Consider the following 16,366-nt stretch of genomic DNA (forward strand, 5'->3'; position numbering starts at 1 on the left):
ACAGCTGAGTGATTTATTGAAGGAACTTTTCTTTTTCTCTCTTTACGGTGAGCGAGTACTTAAAAAGTTTACCTTCATGTTATACTTTATCACTCCCGGTATAAGACTTCAGATGCTTCAGATTAGTTGTACCCCGGCTCCATATTTAGCAAACTTTCAAACAGACCTGTGCAGTTTCGACTGGGAACAGAGTGTTTTTCCAAATATCAGAGCTTTGTTTCACCTCGTGGATGATGGCTCAAGACCCCGCAGCTTCTCGGAGCCAGAAGAACAGGATCTCTGGGCTCATAAATCACTGGGCCCCAGACACGTTTTACAAGGGGCTGTGATCCAGTCCCGTTTTCTTCATCCACCATTTGGGAAGAGCTTCTCTTAAAAAAAAACAGCCTCTTGAAACGTATCAGAATATCAACTGTGAGTGTAATTAACATTTGTAAAAGAAGAGATTAGAATGAACACATGCAGACTTAATGAAGGTTTGCAGTGGATGCATGTAATAACTCAAACTCAACTTATTGATACGATCTCACACCTACTGACGACTTCTCATCACAGTAAATGGGATTAATCACATGACACCGGAGCCATTACTTCAATGACATTAGGAATTATGTCATCCTGATAATTAAGTTATTGTTTCATTTGTTTGTTTGTTTTTGACCAAGATGACAAAAACAAGTGGTGGGATAAACACAACACTTGGTGGAAAGATGTGGTGCAGATGAGGGAAGTTTGTTTTTTGGTGTGGATCCAGGAATTTCTTTCACTTCCATAAACATTTTCATTAATTTCTCAGATAATAATTTAAGAATCTTGATGAAAAAAGTCACACACATTAGGAACTGATATCTCTGAGTGTTTGCAATATGTGGATTGAGTGAATCTAAATGTGGTTTTCGCTGCCGGGGCCTCGGCTGCATCCTGTCATCTGTGCTTGGAGCCTTTTTTTGCAGCAAAATAAAAGTTACGACAAACAATTCCTAGATTTTGTCCTGTAATCAATATGAATATGAACAGTTGTTGTGACACTTTACTTCAAACCAGACCACATTTTCTGTGCCTGGTCCAGAGTCGTTTACTGTGCGCACTGTGGGGACAGTAACTCACCAATTATGAGCCTCAGTGTTGGACTGAGGGGAAACTGTGACTTAAGGTTCTGATGTCTGTTCAGAACGGCATTGATTCATATGGCTTTTATTAGCAGCGTGCATCCGTGCCACAGAAATAACTAAATGTGGGACACTGGATGCAGCTGCCCTGTTTTTGTTTTTTTATTGTCAGCTTTTATTTTTTACAGCTGCAGCAGGAAGAGAAAGACAGCGTGAGCTTTGACTGGTTGTGCACCTTCCAACTGGTCCTGTTTACAGTTGAGGTAACGTTTGTTCCATCCACCGCTGATAAATATGTTTATCGCAGGAACAGGAAATTAAATAAGCTGCACATTTTTTAACCAGAATTTATGTTTTTGATTTTTTTTTGTGATGGCGACAGCATTCGTTGTTCTTTATCAATTTATTATAGTTGCCTGTCGTGTCTTATTAATTACCACCACATTGCATTGTAGCGACATGCTTTTCATATTCTAGTCTTTCTAAGGAGTAATAAATATGTTAATACTGGCAACATTAATCATCTAAAGTACACAAATAAGTGGTTTTCATGCTTCATGCTCAGACTGAAGGAAAACACGATTAAATTTGCGTTTCAGTCATTATTAAATCTTTATTTATTCTTCAGATTACACACAAACACTTTATGAAGTCTGACAGAGCTGCATAATTTGTGGATTTCAACAGATCCACTCTGTTTTAGCAGCTCGATAAATTGAGGAAAAGCTCCTGGTTTTAAGAAACAAACTCCAGCTGGTTTACACAGGTGAGAGGAATACGTTAACCTTCGGACCAGAGCTGTTTCTCCTGACTTCTGAACCGGCTCTGATTTCAAAGGCATACCAAAGACATCATGAGGTCACATCCTCATCCATCACCATCATTAAATTTGTTGTTATAGTAAAGTCATAAATCACAACACATAAAGTAAGTTATGTTAAGTTACGGAACTGATATAGATGTTTGTGTTGTAAACAAAGTTAACAAAACAGTGTAGAACCCATAATAAAAGATTCTGGCCCCGAGCCCATCGATACAAGGACCGGACCCTCTACTTCCTGAACATCACCCAGAGACCCCTGCGTTATAAAAGTTAACTGTGAAAGAGATCCTGTAAAAATGAGCAGAGCTACACATTCATTACAAGCATCCACTGAATTTTCCCAAAATGTAAATGACCTGAGAACTGAGGATCAATTAAACCAATAAAGCATTTTATTTTGTGTCATATGGTTCTTTCAACACACATCCTTGGTTTAGTTACTCATGTTTGATTATTACTTTTTATTACACTGACTCATTCTGTATGAAGAATGCAAACAGGCTGTTTTATGTTAAATAAGATTTTAACAGGGCGTCTTGGCATGCAGCAACTTTTGATGAAAAACAGTAACAATGAAAACAACAACATGAAAAGCTCATGGTACCTTTTTTTTTATATCTCACTAAACCACATCTAGGACTCCATAGATTTAAGGTAAAATAGTCAACAATGTAAATACATGCAATATGCTTGTACTCTGATGCATTCACCTCTATGCTTGACTACAACTTCAAACAAGGAGAATGAATTCAGAGTGTGATACACTGAGATGCATAATAAACCAAAGTACTGTGTAAGGTTTTTATGAGTTTATTTAAAGGAGAATCATCATCAATGTCTCGTTTACTCACTTTGATGGAAGTTGTGATAATATGCACGGTAGTAAACAGAAATAAGATGCATCAGAAGTTTAAGAACAAGAGCTGAAATGATTGAAAGGGTAAAGTGCATTGTGTGTGACGAGTACGACACAGTTAACCAGGATATGAAGGTGAGCTCTTCCCTCCAAGTGTGTGAAAAACCGTGTCCAGTCTGATCCCTGCGCTGTGATGTGTGATCACCATAATGATTATATCAGGCTTTTCTTTACGATCACAGCAACTATGTGGGATTCTGCAGAAACTGGCGGCAGTCACAACAACAAAACAGGGACATGAAAGAATGTGTGATTAACTCGTCTGATTTGCCCCGTTGGCTTTTAACGCCTGTAGCCTCCTCTGTTTAATCCCCATGTGCTTTAAATGGGCAATTTAATGGCCATTAGTGGCACATTTGTACCAAGCTAGAGGCCTAATCATTTCCATGCTGAGACAAAAAGCTTTAATTACGAGGGTAGTAAAAACTTTTGATCAACTTGAAACCACAGCATTATAAACAACACCCAGTTCTCCTCACTTTCATGTCTTATCAGGAGTTTCCATTTTACACAGGATTTGGCGCCCTCTGCAGGTGATAGTCTGCAGAGTATTTCTTTACCATTATAAACCATTTGTACACAGTATTATGATGCTAGTATTTACTTACAGTTTAAACAAAACTACAAGCAGTCATAGAGAGTTTCCATCACTGTGGAGCTCACTGTTTTAATGTTATAGACAAATCCACATCCTTCAGATGAGTTACATTTATTCAAAACCATTGTTTATAGTAACTCTAAACATGGAAGCTATTATGTTTAGAGCTTCAGTCATGTTATACTTTTTGTGTTCAGCAGTAAATTTCCTACAATAAATACAGGGTGCCATGTGCAAACTTCAAATGATGTTACAGTTGTTGACAGATACAATAAGAGTGACTTGCATCTGATTACAAATACTTTATAAGAGCTATAAAGCATTTCTCCAGTGTTTATAAATGTGTTTTAAGCGATTTGATGCCAAGAAGCTGAAGATAACTGCAACAGTTATCTGGCTCTGTATCAATCAGAGGGAAATAAAAACTGCATGGGAGACAGAATTAGACAAAAAACGCATTTAATAATACTTGTGAACATAAACACACACAAGAAAATACAAATAAAATGTACACTGATTAGCACAAACACTGGACTGATGGTCAACCAGGCTCCAGTTTCACAGTGGCTCCTTGTCCTCCAAACTCAGGACAAAGTCAAACTCCTCTGTAGAGACAAAAACAGGCCAAGTTCACAACTCGTCCATGAGTTCGTAATGAATTAAAGTGATAAAGTGCACGTTTCTTTACCTACCAGTGGTGAGGGGCTGCACAGAGAGCCTGGCCCTTGTAAAAAGAGCCATGTCTTTCAGAGGCCCCCCCTTGGCGCGGTGCTGCAGGTGGTATTTTTTCAGCTCAGACAGAGGAAGATAACGCTTCAGCATTCTTTGATACTGGACGTCGACCTGAGAGAGGACGACAAGTTCAACCATTAGGCTCATATGAACAGTGAAGAGTCGGATTTATTTATATGGCACATTAACAAAAAAAGATTTATATAAGTGGCAAAGGAAAAGCAATACATGTATGCATAAAAAAATAACAATTAGTTTAATGTGAGAATCAAAATCAATGCAACATATTCATGTGTTTTCTTTACATTAATGTCCGAGTCACTTTACCATGCTCCACTTTGGGTTGTCTGGTTTGCTGCCTGCATCGTAATGGACATCTTTCCTGTCAAACTGAGTGTGGTCCACATAAGCTTCCTTCACAATCTAAAAAAGCACAAACAGCTGAAGGTCACACTGTGGCTGTAGCTTTGTTGGAATTATTAAAAATATTCTCCAGCCTGAGAAATAGAGGGACTCACTTTCATGACTCCTGCAATCCCCGGTTCCTTACAGTTGCTGTGATAAAAGAAGGCCGACTGCCCCTCTTTCATCTGCCTCATAAAATTGCGTGCCTGTAGATGACCGATAATGTAAATGGAGATTCCCATAGAGAAAGAAAAAGTCTGTTTTTGTAGCTCTACCTGATAATTGCGGACCCCATCCCAGCAGCCGGTCTGATCGGGCAGAGCCTTCAGATCCTCGACCCCAAACTTTCAAAAGAAACCAGAAGCATGAGACGATGGCAGCACGCTCACATTTTACAACATGTACATGTCTGCGCTGATGAGGCCGTCACTGCTCCGTACCTTCACATCGATGCCGTTCTCAAAGCGGCTGTCGGGCTCAGACTTCATCAGCCAGTGACTGAACTCTGGAGAATCAGGTGACTCCGAGCTCTCCTTTGCCGCTTTCCTCTTCCCACCAGATGAGGCTGTTTCACTTTCGTCTGCTTTCTCTGTGTTGTCGAGGCAAAATAACTTATCAGACTGGAACTTTTCCTTGCTCAGTTTCATTCCCTCTCATGTTATAGAATGACAATGAATCTTGTGGCTTCATTTGCTTACCTGCCTTTGCTGATCTTGTAGCCACTCTGGCCTTTTTCTTTGGTGGCATCTCTCAAAGGCTGAAAAGAGACATGTGTTCATGTTTTCAGATGCATCATCGTATAGTAGGTTTGGGTGATGTGATGATTTCTAAGATTGTCCACCATAACAGATGTTTTTCCCACATTATTAAAACCATGGAAGCTCCCACTTCCAGCCTGCGTGTGCTGAGCCAACAATCCATTCTGTGTAACAGTTGTCATACAATTCAAATAATGATGACTGTCAATGTTTTTAATAATAACAGCACCAACAAGTAATAATCATAATAAACAACAGGCTAACATATGCTGCTGGTACTAATAATACCTGCAGAATGAGGATAAAGACCACACCATGTTTAACACTGAATCAAATCTAGAGTTACAACCAATTACTCTGAATGAAATGTATTAATTTTAGTTGATTTTGACTTAATTGAAATATTACAATAATTAACAAGCAGAAACCAAACCATGTACACAACACTTAAATTTGACATAATCTCAAGATGAAAGTAGAAAATAAAAATATTTCCAGGGGGGTTTTTTCCAGCAAAATTAACTCATAGAAGTAATGTGCCAAAGAATATTTATACAAAAGTGGGTGAAATAAAGTCTCATCAATATTTAGCTTGAGGGACTTACAGCAACTTACTATCAAATATTATAAAGTTGTTTTCTTCAACATGGCACTGATTTAAAAAAATATATATATACTTTTCATGAATAACAAAACAAGCATTCAGTGCCTCAAATTCTAACTTAGTGAGCATCTTCCTAACAAAACTGAACACGATCTCTGGTAATGTTTCCCTTCGGTACAGTACAGTTTTTCCTCAGTAGTGAAAGCTCACGTTAAAAAAGGATCTCTGACCAGGAAGTAAACTCTTACCTCCTGAAGCGGAGGATTTCTGCAGGAACACGAGGAGACGAACTCGGACAGAAACAGTCACTGAGACCGATAAACTGCAGAAGAACCAGAAGATCTCAGCCTCGTTAGCAGCGACGAGACGTCACCGTGTTTACATGTCGTCCATATTTAAAATGAAGGCGGGTTTTTTCTTATTCTCCTTCCTCTTCCGGGTGGCAGTCAGCCTTAAAGGGGTAGTTCACCTAAAAAGTGAAAATTCCCTCATTATCTAATCGCCACTATGATGGAGGTGGTGGGTGAAGAGTTTGAGTTCACAAAACATTTTGGGAGTTTCAAGGGTGAACAGTGTTTCAGCCAAATCCTAAACAATTGAAGTAAATGGTGACCAATTCTTCAAATGTAAAAAAACAAAAGGAAAAAAATGAAATGCCTCTATACTGCTCCTGTAAGCCCCGACATTCATTTTCAACTGGAAACGACGTCATTTATACCATGTTTTTAGCCTAAATATCCTCTGTTATCCTCCTCTGGAGCTGTGTTATTTATTTTATTTATTGCTTCTTGAGTGTTTACTCCCTCCAGTGGCCACACTGACGAGTTGCAAACATAGAATCTAATTGCAACCTTTTATTTTCAATGCTTTGTTGAAAAAAAAAATTTAATGTACAAACTGAAATGTACAAAGAATCGAGCATATGTGTACATACATGAATTATATAATAATAAAATGAAAATAAAGATAAGAAAAACCGAAATGGATACATTTCATTCATGGGGGATTCTGAAAATGAAATGTATCTTTCCTCTCATTCCTCTTTAAAGAGATCAGTGTACACGTTGACCTGTGTTTATACGTTTGATAGATTTAATATAGTCCTTGAATTCACATAAAAAACATGTGAAGTTAGGAAATATGTTTAGTTACTCTGCATTTATATGAGTAAAATTTACCAAATAGAATGAGAATATCATTTTGTTGGTGCTTTATTGAAAAAATACAAAAACATGTGAAGTTGGTCAAATTAACCAACTAGAATCAACCAGTTTACTGATTGAATATTTAATGACCACCAGTTGCAACAAGGCGGCACCGATGTCGTCATGCTGCTCCACGTAAACTTCCGACTACTGCTTTCAAAATAAAACTCAAATCCGACGCCTATCCGCCGCTTTCTACGCAAAGCAAGCACTACCCTGTCCCCGGGAACCCTTTACTTTGAAATGACACACCGGACGAGTTCGACGTCACTTCTCTCCATCGAGCACTCGCCTGTCAAAACACAACGCAACTTTACTCAGGGAAACTTCAGCTGATTTGACGCTGAAGCTTTTGAAGAACACAACTCTTGACGCGATCGTTAGCTACAACAGAGCTAACCGGCTAATCGAGCTTTTTCTCTGGTGGTGTTTTCCGCTCACTCGGGTAAGCATGTGTTAGCTAATCGAGAAGGAGCTAAATGCTAAGTAGCCCAAACTAGTTATATCACGTCACACCACACTTACTCTGTGTTTACGTCTGATTTCTGTGGCTACAGGTCACAATGAAATATTGATGTAACTGAGAACAGATGGAGTCACGAGACTTGAGCTGCAGCTTTATCAACATTAGCCTGTTTTAGCTTGTTTTAGCTTGTTTTAGCTATTTTATCACCACACAAACTAGAGCCACTCTTCTCTGATAAGACTTGACCTCTGAGGGATTAACACTGGGGCTGTTGTTAAAGAATCATGTCCAACACATGCTAACAATGTCCAGCATGTTAAGTCTAAATGTGCAATGTCAGTGTCAGCACATGGTAATAATAATAATAACTTTATTTGTATAGCACTCATCTAAACAAGGTTGCAAAGTTGAAATGAGTACAACTGTAAAAAAAAAGCTAACAACAAGTGTCGTTTCAGAGGGAATGGAGAAGGCTAAACAAGATGCATTCGACAGTGCCAGACTCCAAGTGATCAAATATGGCTACGAGCGAGCCTTCGAGTGCATCAACGAGGGACTGACGATCGACGAGGCCGGAGACAAGGCCCGGGCCCTGGAGCTCTACAAGCGGGGGCGGCAGCACCTCCTCAGGGCCATCAGCGTCCCCTCGCAGGGAGAGGAGTGTGAGGGCGGCTCCTGGGAATCAGCCAGACAGATGCAGCGGAAGATGCAGGAGACGCTGAACAACATCACGACCCGTCTGGCCATACTGGAGACCAGCTCTGACCTCGCATCTGCACCCCCGCTGAGCGCTATCACCGAGTCTGACCCTGCTGCTGCCGGCATGTCTGCAGAAGGCCTCTACCCAGATCTCCCAACCAAAGACAAGCCAGAGAGGCCAGCTCCACTAAACGTACTTTCCGCTAATGGCGAGGCAGCAGGAGCTGTAGGAGGGAAGCCTGCGTGCAGTGGTGCAGGCCTCCCCCTCTCCCCCACCAAACAGCCACTGGGGCCGGCCGAGCAGCCTCCAGCTTACTCCCCTCAGGCGGCCGATGGCCACCTGTCCATTTCTTATGGAACGGATGAAGGGGAGATGTCGATGGTCGGGGATGAGTTCTACAGTCGCACGTCTAACACCACGCCATCCCCCCAGAGCATGGGCGAGGAGGGAGAGGAGCTGCTGTACATCCCTCACGGTGTGCAGATATTCTTTGTCACACCCGAAGGTCAAGTGAGCGCTCCGTCGTACCCCGGTTACCTGCGGCTGGTCAGGTTTACTAGTGATCACTCCGACAGCACGCCCAACCGCCCACCCGCCTTTCTGCAGGTAAGAGGAAATACATATTGTGTTGTTTATGTCACCGCACTAAAATGCTCTCTCCCACAAAGCTTGAGAGGACGGATTAAGCAACTCTCATGAGCAATCGAGCGTAGTGACGGCGAATGAAATGTCATCACTGCTCTGTCACTAGTTCTTTTTGTGCCCTTTAACCTGATTTCGTAAGATGTCTGCTCGGCTCACCAAGCCCTTTTTCACTGTGAGTCACCGGCGGCCTGATATAGTCGGTTAATGATCTCTATCCCTTGCCCTTATGGACGTGATCATGTGAGTGTTGGTGACTCAGTGCCCTAATCCTATTGGGTTTATGCCTGTGATGTCATTCTCCCGGGAAATCCCTGATCAGTCTCATTTAATGATTCAAAACTGGACAAAGATGGTACTCCAGTCCTGTACATTCCCTTTTTTAACAGGAAAATTAATGTTAATCAGCTGATTTGATCTGATGGAATTTTTCCTCATATTTAGGGAAACGCTTGATAGGACCTGGATATTCTTATTTAACTGTCCCACCAAAACATTCAGGTGAAAGTCGCCACTGGACACGGAAAGTAGTTCTGGTCTGTAACTCTAATATAGTGCCCAGAGTTTTTGGGCCCCTAAAACAGAGAAGTTTGGAATACGGACATAAAACGCTGATGTGGACACCGGGACAGAGAGCATTTTAGTTTTAAAATGAAAACATATTTGTATGGATGTAGCTTGAGTCTCACTTTCCACAAACATACACACACAATATAACGGCACAGTGAAAGGCACAGAAACAAATCAGCCCACATTTAGTTGCACTGCTCCTTTGTCCCCAGTCTTAGTACTTAGATAAGATTAGAAATTACATAAAGCTCTGTCAACATCTCAGTTTAGGGTTTTCGTGAGGGGACAAAATCTAAACTTTGAGCAGTTTTGTATTGTTTTGGGGAAAGTGGTTTCCTGCTCTCTGTTAAAACAGCCAACCCACTGACACGAGTGGGTCATGAGACTGCAATTTGACTCTTAACTGGGGAATTTCCCAGGTGCTATCGCCAGTGGGTGACAACAGTGACTCACATGAGTGAAAGGAATTCTCTAACCATGCTTACACTGTCATGCCCTGTAATACTATTAGTCATGCGGCACTCAGACAGTGTCCTCTGGTTGGTCTTTCTCTTTCTGACGGTTCACTGTGTTGCACCAATCAGAATCTCCATTAAATAGGCTCCTCATGTTCACTTTACATTTCAAAACCAGTAAATAGGCAAAAATATCTTTTGTAGATCTGTTTCCTGACCCCGTCTTAATTTGTACCTCCATATAAATTAACCCATTGTTGTACTTTGCTGTATATTTTGGCAAAAAATACAATTTTGAGCTGATACCCATCACCATGATATCATATATTTACCTATTTCTGATCAGATTTTCAAGCAGTCTGTATTTCTCTCTCTTCCTTGCAGGTGTGCGACTGGCTGTACCCACTCATGGCCGTGGACTCTCCAGTGTTGCTGTGTAACACTGGGGTGTTTATGTTTCCGGACATGATGGCACCATCTCCAGGTTATTACGTCGGAGTGGTGCTGTCCTCTGAGCTGCCTCCTGCAAACAGAGAACGGTTCCAGGACCTGCTGTCCCAGATGACAGATCTCAGGGTTCAGGTCAGTCGCTGCAGTGCAGTCGGATCTGCAACAGCACTTTTCCTCATTCCTCATTCTCTGAATGTATTTCTATTACTTTTAGATCAAGTATCAAGTATTTGAAAGCACCAATGGAACGTTACACGATGCCTTTTTGCAAGTCCTCTTGTGCCAGTGGGGGAACAGAAGGTTATTTCAGGCAAATGCATGTGAGGGCAGTTGCTTCTCCATTTTGTCTATTCTTTAAAAGCTGAGATTCTAAATGGACCCTTTTCATACGGAGCTTTTCTAGTCTTATCAACCACTCAAAGCACTTTACAGTACAAGTCACATTCCCACACACATTCATACAGCGCTGCACTTCTTTATCACATTCATAGACATCAGAGTTGCATTAGTGTTCAGTGTCTTGCCCAAGGACACATCAGTATGCAGACTGGAGGAGCTGCAGCACTAGAATACCAGAGCTACAGCTGCTGATGTTGACTCAGCAAATCAACATTTCTCATTAAAAAGAATGTGAGTGTCAAACTGAATAGATTAGAATATTTTGTGTTTTCTAATTATGTTGTTCACCACTCTCCACTCTTTTCCAAATCAGATTTTGCAAGAATAGGAAACTCTTATTTTCCACACATAAAAATAGATCGTCGCTGCTGTTTATGTGATGTTTTTAGGCTGCAGACTCCAAACCGCTCCGGCCTCTCGCTCCTACTTACTTCTGAGCTGGCACACTTCCCCAACTTACCCCTGCCTCAGCATTGTGGGGATTTTAGACAGGCAGGTGAGCAGAATTAATCAGTTATAATGCTCTTATGTGCAGCAGCTATAGAACAACCTCTGCACTTCAGCTGAAAGACAAGTGCCAGTTCAGCCATGTTGGAGACGCTGGCTCAGATTGATGCCAAACCAGGTCATTTCTGATGCATGCAGTCAGGCTAGTGATCTTCACTGATGGATGTGATTCCCTATCAGCAAGTAGGAACTGTTGTGTTGTTTTTCGTTTTTGGGTCAGGTGGAAGATTTGAGGTTTTCAGCACAAAAGGAGATTGTTGTCTTATTGCATCTTAAAATGACTGTGTGCAGTGAACAAATAGTGCATTGTAATGAGAAACAAAGAATAATGAGAGGAGCCGTTGTGTGAATTGGCGGGAGACGAACATTTGAACGGAGACGTGTACAGCTTGCACAAAGTAGCCGACAAGTAGTTTTTTTTTTTATGCCCACGTTGTTGGTCCTTCAGTCGCAAACCAATGTGTCTGTATCATCAGGATCCAGATGAAGCAGCAGATGCCATCAATCTCAGTCAGAAAGTGCCCATAGTCACACCTGAGGAGACTGCACCAGCCGACACAGAGGAGGAAAAACCTTTGCCCGAGTGGAGTGAAAAGGTGGCAAGTGGGATCCTGACCGGTGAGATCACGCTACCTCTTCAAACTAGAAACTTCTGTAGTCTACAGTTTATCAGCACGATTTAACTCGGTGCGATCCCGATGTCCTTTCAGGTGCGTCCTGGTTAAGCTGGGGTCTGGTGAAAGGAGCCGAGTTCACGGGCAAGGCCATCCACAAAGGGGCGTCCAAACTCAGAGAACACATCACTCCAGAGGACAAACCCACCCACGTCAGCCCCACGGTTACCAAGGGCCTCCATGTTGCCAAGCAGGCGACGGGTGGAGCTGTTAAAGTCAGCCAGTTTCTAGGTGACTACATCATCTTCCTTCAGCAGGTTCTTACTGACCTTGCGTTGTTATTTGGCAGCGCACGTCTAATCCAGTAATGCTGTGTCACTGCAGTGGACGGGGTGTGTACCGTCGCCAGCTGCGTGGGTCGAGAGTTGGCTCCACATGTGAAAAAACATGGAGGAAAGCTGATCCCGGAGTCTATGAAGAAAGACAAGGACGGGCGTTCCAACATAGACGGAGCTATGGTGGTGGCGGCCAGTGGAGTGCAAGGTAGACTTTATCTACACTCTTGTCATTTCTCAGAGGAAGTAGTTCATTAGAGACGCTCACATGCTTTTCCTTTTGTGTATTTGCACAGGATTTGCAACCATGTGGACTGGTTTAGAAGTAGCAGCAAAGAACATCACCACCAGTGTTGCATCAGAAACGGTCACAACAGTCAAACACAAGTAAGTTTTCCCTCTTTGTTTGACTTTTTACTGGTCTGACCACCGTCACTGTCTTGAATAAACAACAGTTGGAATGATTTTGCTCGACACTGCTCACCTGACCGGTTATTGATGTGTAAAAACATGCACTCACTCGTTTTCCTGTTCAATTTGCTTTGCAGATTTAGGGGTCTACAAAACGTCTTTGAAACACCTAATGAGAAGAAGTGTGTTTTTCCCTAATTATAAGCTATTTAACTCTTGACACCGCTGATCACGAGCATGGCACGTGTGTTTCGGTTTGTTTTCTCCCTTGATTTAGTCACCTGCACCGGCCCAACTCACTCCTCTCTTCTCTTTGTGGAAATTCACACGATGTTGCTGCTTCCACTGAAATCTCACAATCCTGTTTGCAACATTTCTGTCCCACCTGATTTTAACATCTTCCCATATTGTATGAATTGGTGCTAACATCTTCCAGTGATAAACAGACAATCCAATATAGTTTGATTATTGATTTTAACAAGCTATATATCATGAGAATATCTATTTTTTTTTTAATTGTCAAGAGTTTAGCCATAAACACATTTGCTTATTTCCTCTTTGAATTGGTTCTTAATTCGACAATTGGTGTAATGGGAAAACATTTTTTTATTTATACCATGAAAGATGATTGTATCCATATAGGCCACCATTGAATAATTCAAGTTCCGATTCTGGCAAATCTATTAATTTGTGATTGTGCACTTGCATGGGTGAAAATTCACATACAGCATGGCATCTTTACAATCCTCCTGCAAGAAAATAACGAATTCTCCCCAAATCCTCTGTCTCCCGCCTCTCGCTCTGACCTCTCACCCAATCTGACTTCTGATGAAGGTACGGGGCAGCGGCGGGACAAGCCACGGACAGCGCTGTCAACTCTGCCATTAACGTCGGCCTCACTGCCTTCAACATCGACAACCTGGGGATCAAAGCTGTGGTGAAAAGGACTGGGAAGCAAACGGCAAAGGCCATTTTGGAAGACTACAAGCTTCAGGAAAAACCAGAGAATGGGAAGCAACTGGAGAAACTGGACAAATAGCCGACAGTGCCCGTCGTCGTTCCCCCAGCAACGCCTTAAAACAACGTTTTTATTCTTCTACCAAAGGAATCTATATTTAATATATTTGATTTATAAAACACATGTAGAAGACAACTACTGTTATATTCATATCCTCTTTATCCTTTGGTACAGCTCTTGAGCACTTTAATTTTTATGCAAAATAAGGTAGATGGACCTAAATGTGGAGAAACTGAAGGTTGTATAACCCAAATTAAAACAATAATCTGCACAGTATATATATATATATATATATATATATATATATATATATATATATATATATATATATATATATATATATACACACACAATATAATATCAGGTACAAGATAACACTGCGGTTTGTACTCGGAACTTGTTGAGTGGTTTTTGACTAAACACTGGAATCTCTCTTTAATCTTTGAGACCCATCTGTGTGTGAGTTGGTAGGGTAAGTGCAATTTGAATTTAAAAAAGAAATGACTTGCTTTATATTATTATTAATACAATATGATTATAATTTATATATATATATATCTATATAGATATAGATATAGATATAATGAATATATGACTGTTTCAGACCAAAAGCCGTTGTCTTTTGTTTTTCCCCGAGGTGTTAAGATGAGAAGTAACCACTGCTGCTGACTGTGCCTGCAAGTATCTAACAAAATGTGAAATTTAATGTTTTGTGAAACTGATGCTGTCAAACTTGTCCTGAGTCTATAATGTATTTTTGTGAAATCTTTAATATGTAGCAGGAGCTGTTGCTGTCTAAAGCTGTAAAACGGATGTGTTCCTATTCAGTCTGCTGTGCTTTCCTGTACATTTCAATTCACATGAATCCACATGTTTCCAAAATGTTAATGTTTGTTCGTATAAAAATCTTTTTTGATTTCTTTTATTTTGATGTATGGACTAAATATATAACCAAATGTGAGTTTTCAAGTATGATGCTAACTTTGTTTCTAAGCCAGATATATATATTCTTTTGAGTGGAGTGATCTGGTTTGCCCAGCATTAACCCGCTCTGCAGGCAATTCTAATGTGTTTCTAGTTTTTGCAGTGACATTTATTTACCAAATGAAATACTGAAACTTTACTGAAACAAATAATAAATTTTGTAAAAACACAAGAAATCCAGTGGGTTTTTTTTTATATTTGGAAGTCGATCATCTACTTGATGCCACATTAAGTAAGATAAAGATGAATTCATCCAGGTGAATGATTAAATTTGCATTTTTATTCCGCTATATCAACTATTATTCAGGCAATAATGCTGCCACCTAGGGGCTGTTTGTTTTATAACCTGCTAATTATCTCAGAATATTTGATTAATGTGAGGGTTTATTCTGTCAATTGATTTTCTCCAAAATTTATTATATGGATCACAAATAATCCCAGAATAATAGATTTAAATTTGGGATTAATTGCACGTTTTGATGTCTTTGGCTGAGGGGCTGATCACAGGGTTTGCAGTTCAGTAACAATTTGTATAATTGAAATACAGGAAGAAAATACTTATTCAACCGTGAGACGAAAGCAACAGTCCTCCAATAGTTTTGTTTCTTTAGAAGTGTCTTAAAAATGCAAAATATGACTGATGTATTTTATTTATTCCAAAAAAAACACATTGATTTGCTGGAACGATCTCAGTTCATTCAGCCACAGGAGAATCGATCTGAGTTTGATAACCTCGGGGTCAGATGAAATTAGTGACAGTGGTGTGATCAGGTGGGTTCAGGCGGGTTGTGCTGGGTTAGAGATCACTAATGAAAGAGCAACAGGGGCCACACCAGGCCTGGAGGGACATTACACAACACGTGGCTCCAGCATGGGTGTGGGGGAAAAAAAGAAAAGCGCCTCATCATTGCTGATGTAAAAATGACTTGTTTGGTTCCTCCAGTTATTTTCCACAGACTGAAACGAGGCAGAGAGTCATTGATCCTGGCACCCTGGCAGCATTCGTCCCCAGGGAGCGGCCCATTCGTCCACCAGTATTGGCGAAGCGGGCACTGTGGTCAGGCCCTCAGCTGTGGGAAGCATTGGATCCATTGTCAGGCGATTAGTTACTGGGAAAGATGGCTGGTTTTCTTGTTTACAGTTCTGCTGCTGAGTGCATCTCTCGGAGAAATGAAATAGTACGTTAACAGATTAACACAGCAGCCATTTTTTCCTGTGGTCTCTTTCCTCAAGCCGCTCTCTATTTTCTTTAAGGGCTTTATTAACCTGTAGAAAAGAAGATATTAAATCCTGAAAGTCATGTACCTCGCAGTGAGCTCTACTGTTGCTGCTGTGTCTAACCAGTTGACAAAGGGCAGAAGGCCAGACAGGCGACGACAGGATAATTGTTAATAAAATGACAACTCTTACCTCATTCTTCAAATCAGGATTATGACATGAAACACATGCATTTGAGCAGATACTCACATTTCAGTTGCTTTGATAACACAATGTGGAATTAGTCAAGCCTGAGGCCAGTTTTTCTTCCTCATAAGAACGAAAAGAAAGTCTCACATCTCTTGAAATAATTTGTACCCAACTTTGTCCACAAAGACATTTAGTGAGAGACTCGAAGAGCTTTGAAGGTGCTGTCCTAAAATCCCAGGTTACATTTCTGACAGGAAT

General features: G+C 40.8%; 2 protein-coding genes across 3 annotated transcripts; one reads left to right on the forward strand and one right to left on the reverse strand.

Moving 5' to 3' along the window:
- Positions 1 to 3,888: 3,888 nt before the first annotated feature.
- thyn1 (thymocyte nuclear protein 1) lies at positions 3,889 to 6,367 on the reverse strand. The gene is made up of 8 exons (XM_034604231.1): positions 6,194 to 6,367; positions 5,282 to 5,340; positions 5,024 to 5,172; positions 4,859 to 4,927; positions 4,697 to 4,789; positions 4,506 to 4,601; positions 4,139 to 4,289; positions 3,889 to 4,051 (listed from the first exon to the last, which is right to left on the reverse strand). The coding sequence occupies exons 2-8, from the start codon at positions 5,328 to 5,330 to the stop codon at positions 4,005 to 4,007; spliced, it is 654 nt and encodes a 217-aa protein (XP_034460122.1). The 5' UTR covers positions 5,331 to 5,340; positions 6,194 to 6,367; the 3' UTR covers positions 3,889 to 4,004.
- A 1,040-nt stretch (positions 6,368 to 7,407) lies between these two features.
- Positions 7,408 to 13,914, forward strand: spartb (spartin b). Of its 2 annotated transcripts, XM_034604582.1 has the most exons (9): positions 7,408 to 7,595; positions 8,075 to 8,922; positions 10,368 to 10,565; positions 11,816 to 11,957; positions 12,050 to 12,244; positions 12,338 to 12,496; positions 12,585 to 12,675; positions 12,837 to 12,881; positions 13,534 to 13,914. In XM_034604582.1, the coding sequence occupies exons 2-9, from the start codon at positions 8,080 to 8,082 to the stop codon at positions 13,736 to 13,738; spliced, it is 1,878 nt and encodes a 625-aa protein (XP_034460473.1). In that variant the 5' UTR covers positions 7,408 to 7,595; positions 8,075 to 8,079; the 3' UTR covers positions 13,739 to 13,914. The 2 variants fall into 2 exon arrangements, with proteins under 2 accessions (XP_034460473.1, XP_034460474.1); XM_034604583.1 differs by lacking the exon at positions 12,837 to 12,881 and having other exon boundaries at positions 7,409 to 7,595; positions 13,534 to 13,738.
- Positions 13,915 to 16,366: the final 2,452 nt, after the last annotated feature.

The sequence above is a fragment of the Hippoglossus hippoglossus genome, chromosome 13 (assembly GCF_009819705.1).
Source record: "Hippoglossus hippoglossus isolate fHipHip1 chromosome 13, fHipHip1.pri, whole genome shotgun sequence".
Lineage (NCBI taxonomy): Eukaryota > Metazoa > Chordata > Actinopteri > Pleuronectiformes > Pleuronectidae > Hippoglossus > Hippoglossus hippoglossus.

Excerpts from the sequence above, each read along its gene's own strand:
- spartb (XM_034604582.1), top strand. The coding sequence starts at position 8,080 with ATGGAGAAGGCTAAACAAGATGCATTCGACAGTGCCAGACTCCAAGTG. Across the intron at positions 10,566-11,815 it reads TGACAGATCTCAGGGTTCAG|GATCCAGATGAAGCAGCAGA; the intron begins GTCAGTCGCTGC and ends CTGTATCATCAG. Across the intron at positions 11,958-12,049 it reads GGCAAGTGGGATCCTGACCG|GTGCGTCCTGGTTAAGCTGG; the intron begins GTGAGATCACGC and ends ATGTCCTTTCAG.
- thyn1 (XM_034604231.1), bottom strand. The coding sequence starts at position 5,330 with ATGCCACCAAAGAAAAAGGCCAGAGTGGCTACAAGATCAGCAAAGGCA. Across the intron at positions 4,602-4,696 it reads GGATTGCAGGAGTCATGAAA|ATTGTGAAGGAAGCTTATGT; the intron begins GTGAGTCCCTCT and ends GTGCTTTTTTAG. Across the intron at positions 4,290-4,505 it reads ACAACCCAAAGTGGAGCATG|GTCGACGTCCAGTATCAAAG; the intron begins GTAAAGTGACTC and ends GTCCTCTCTCAG.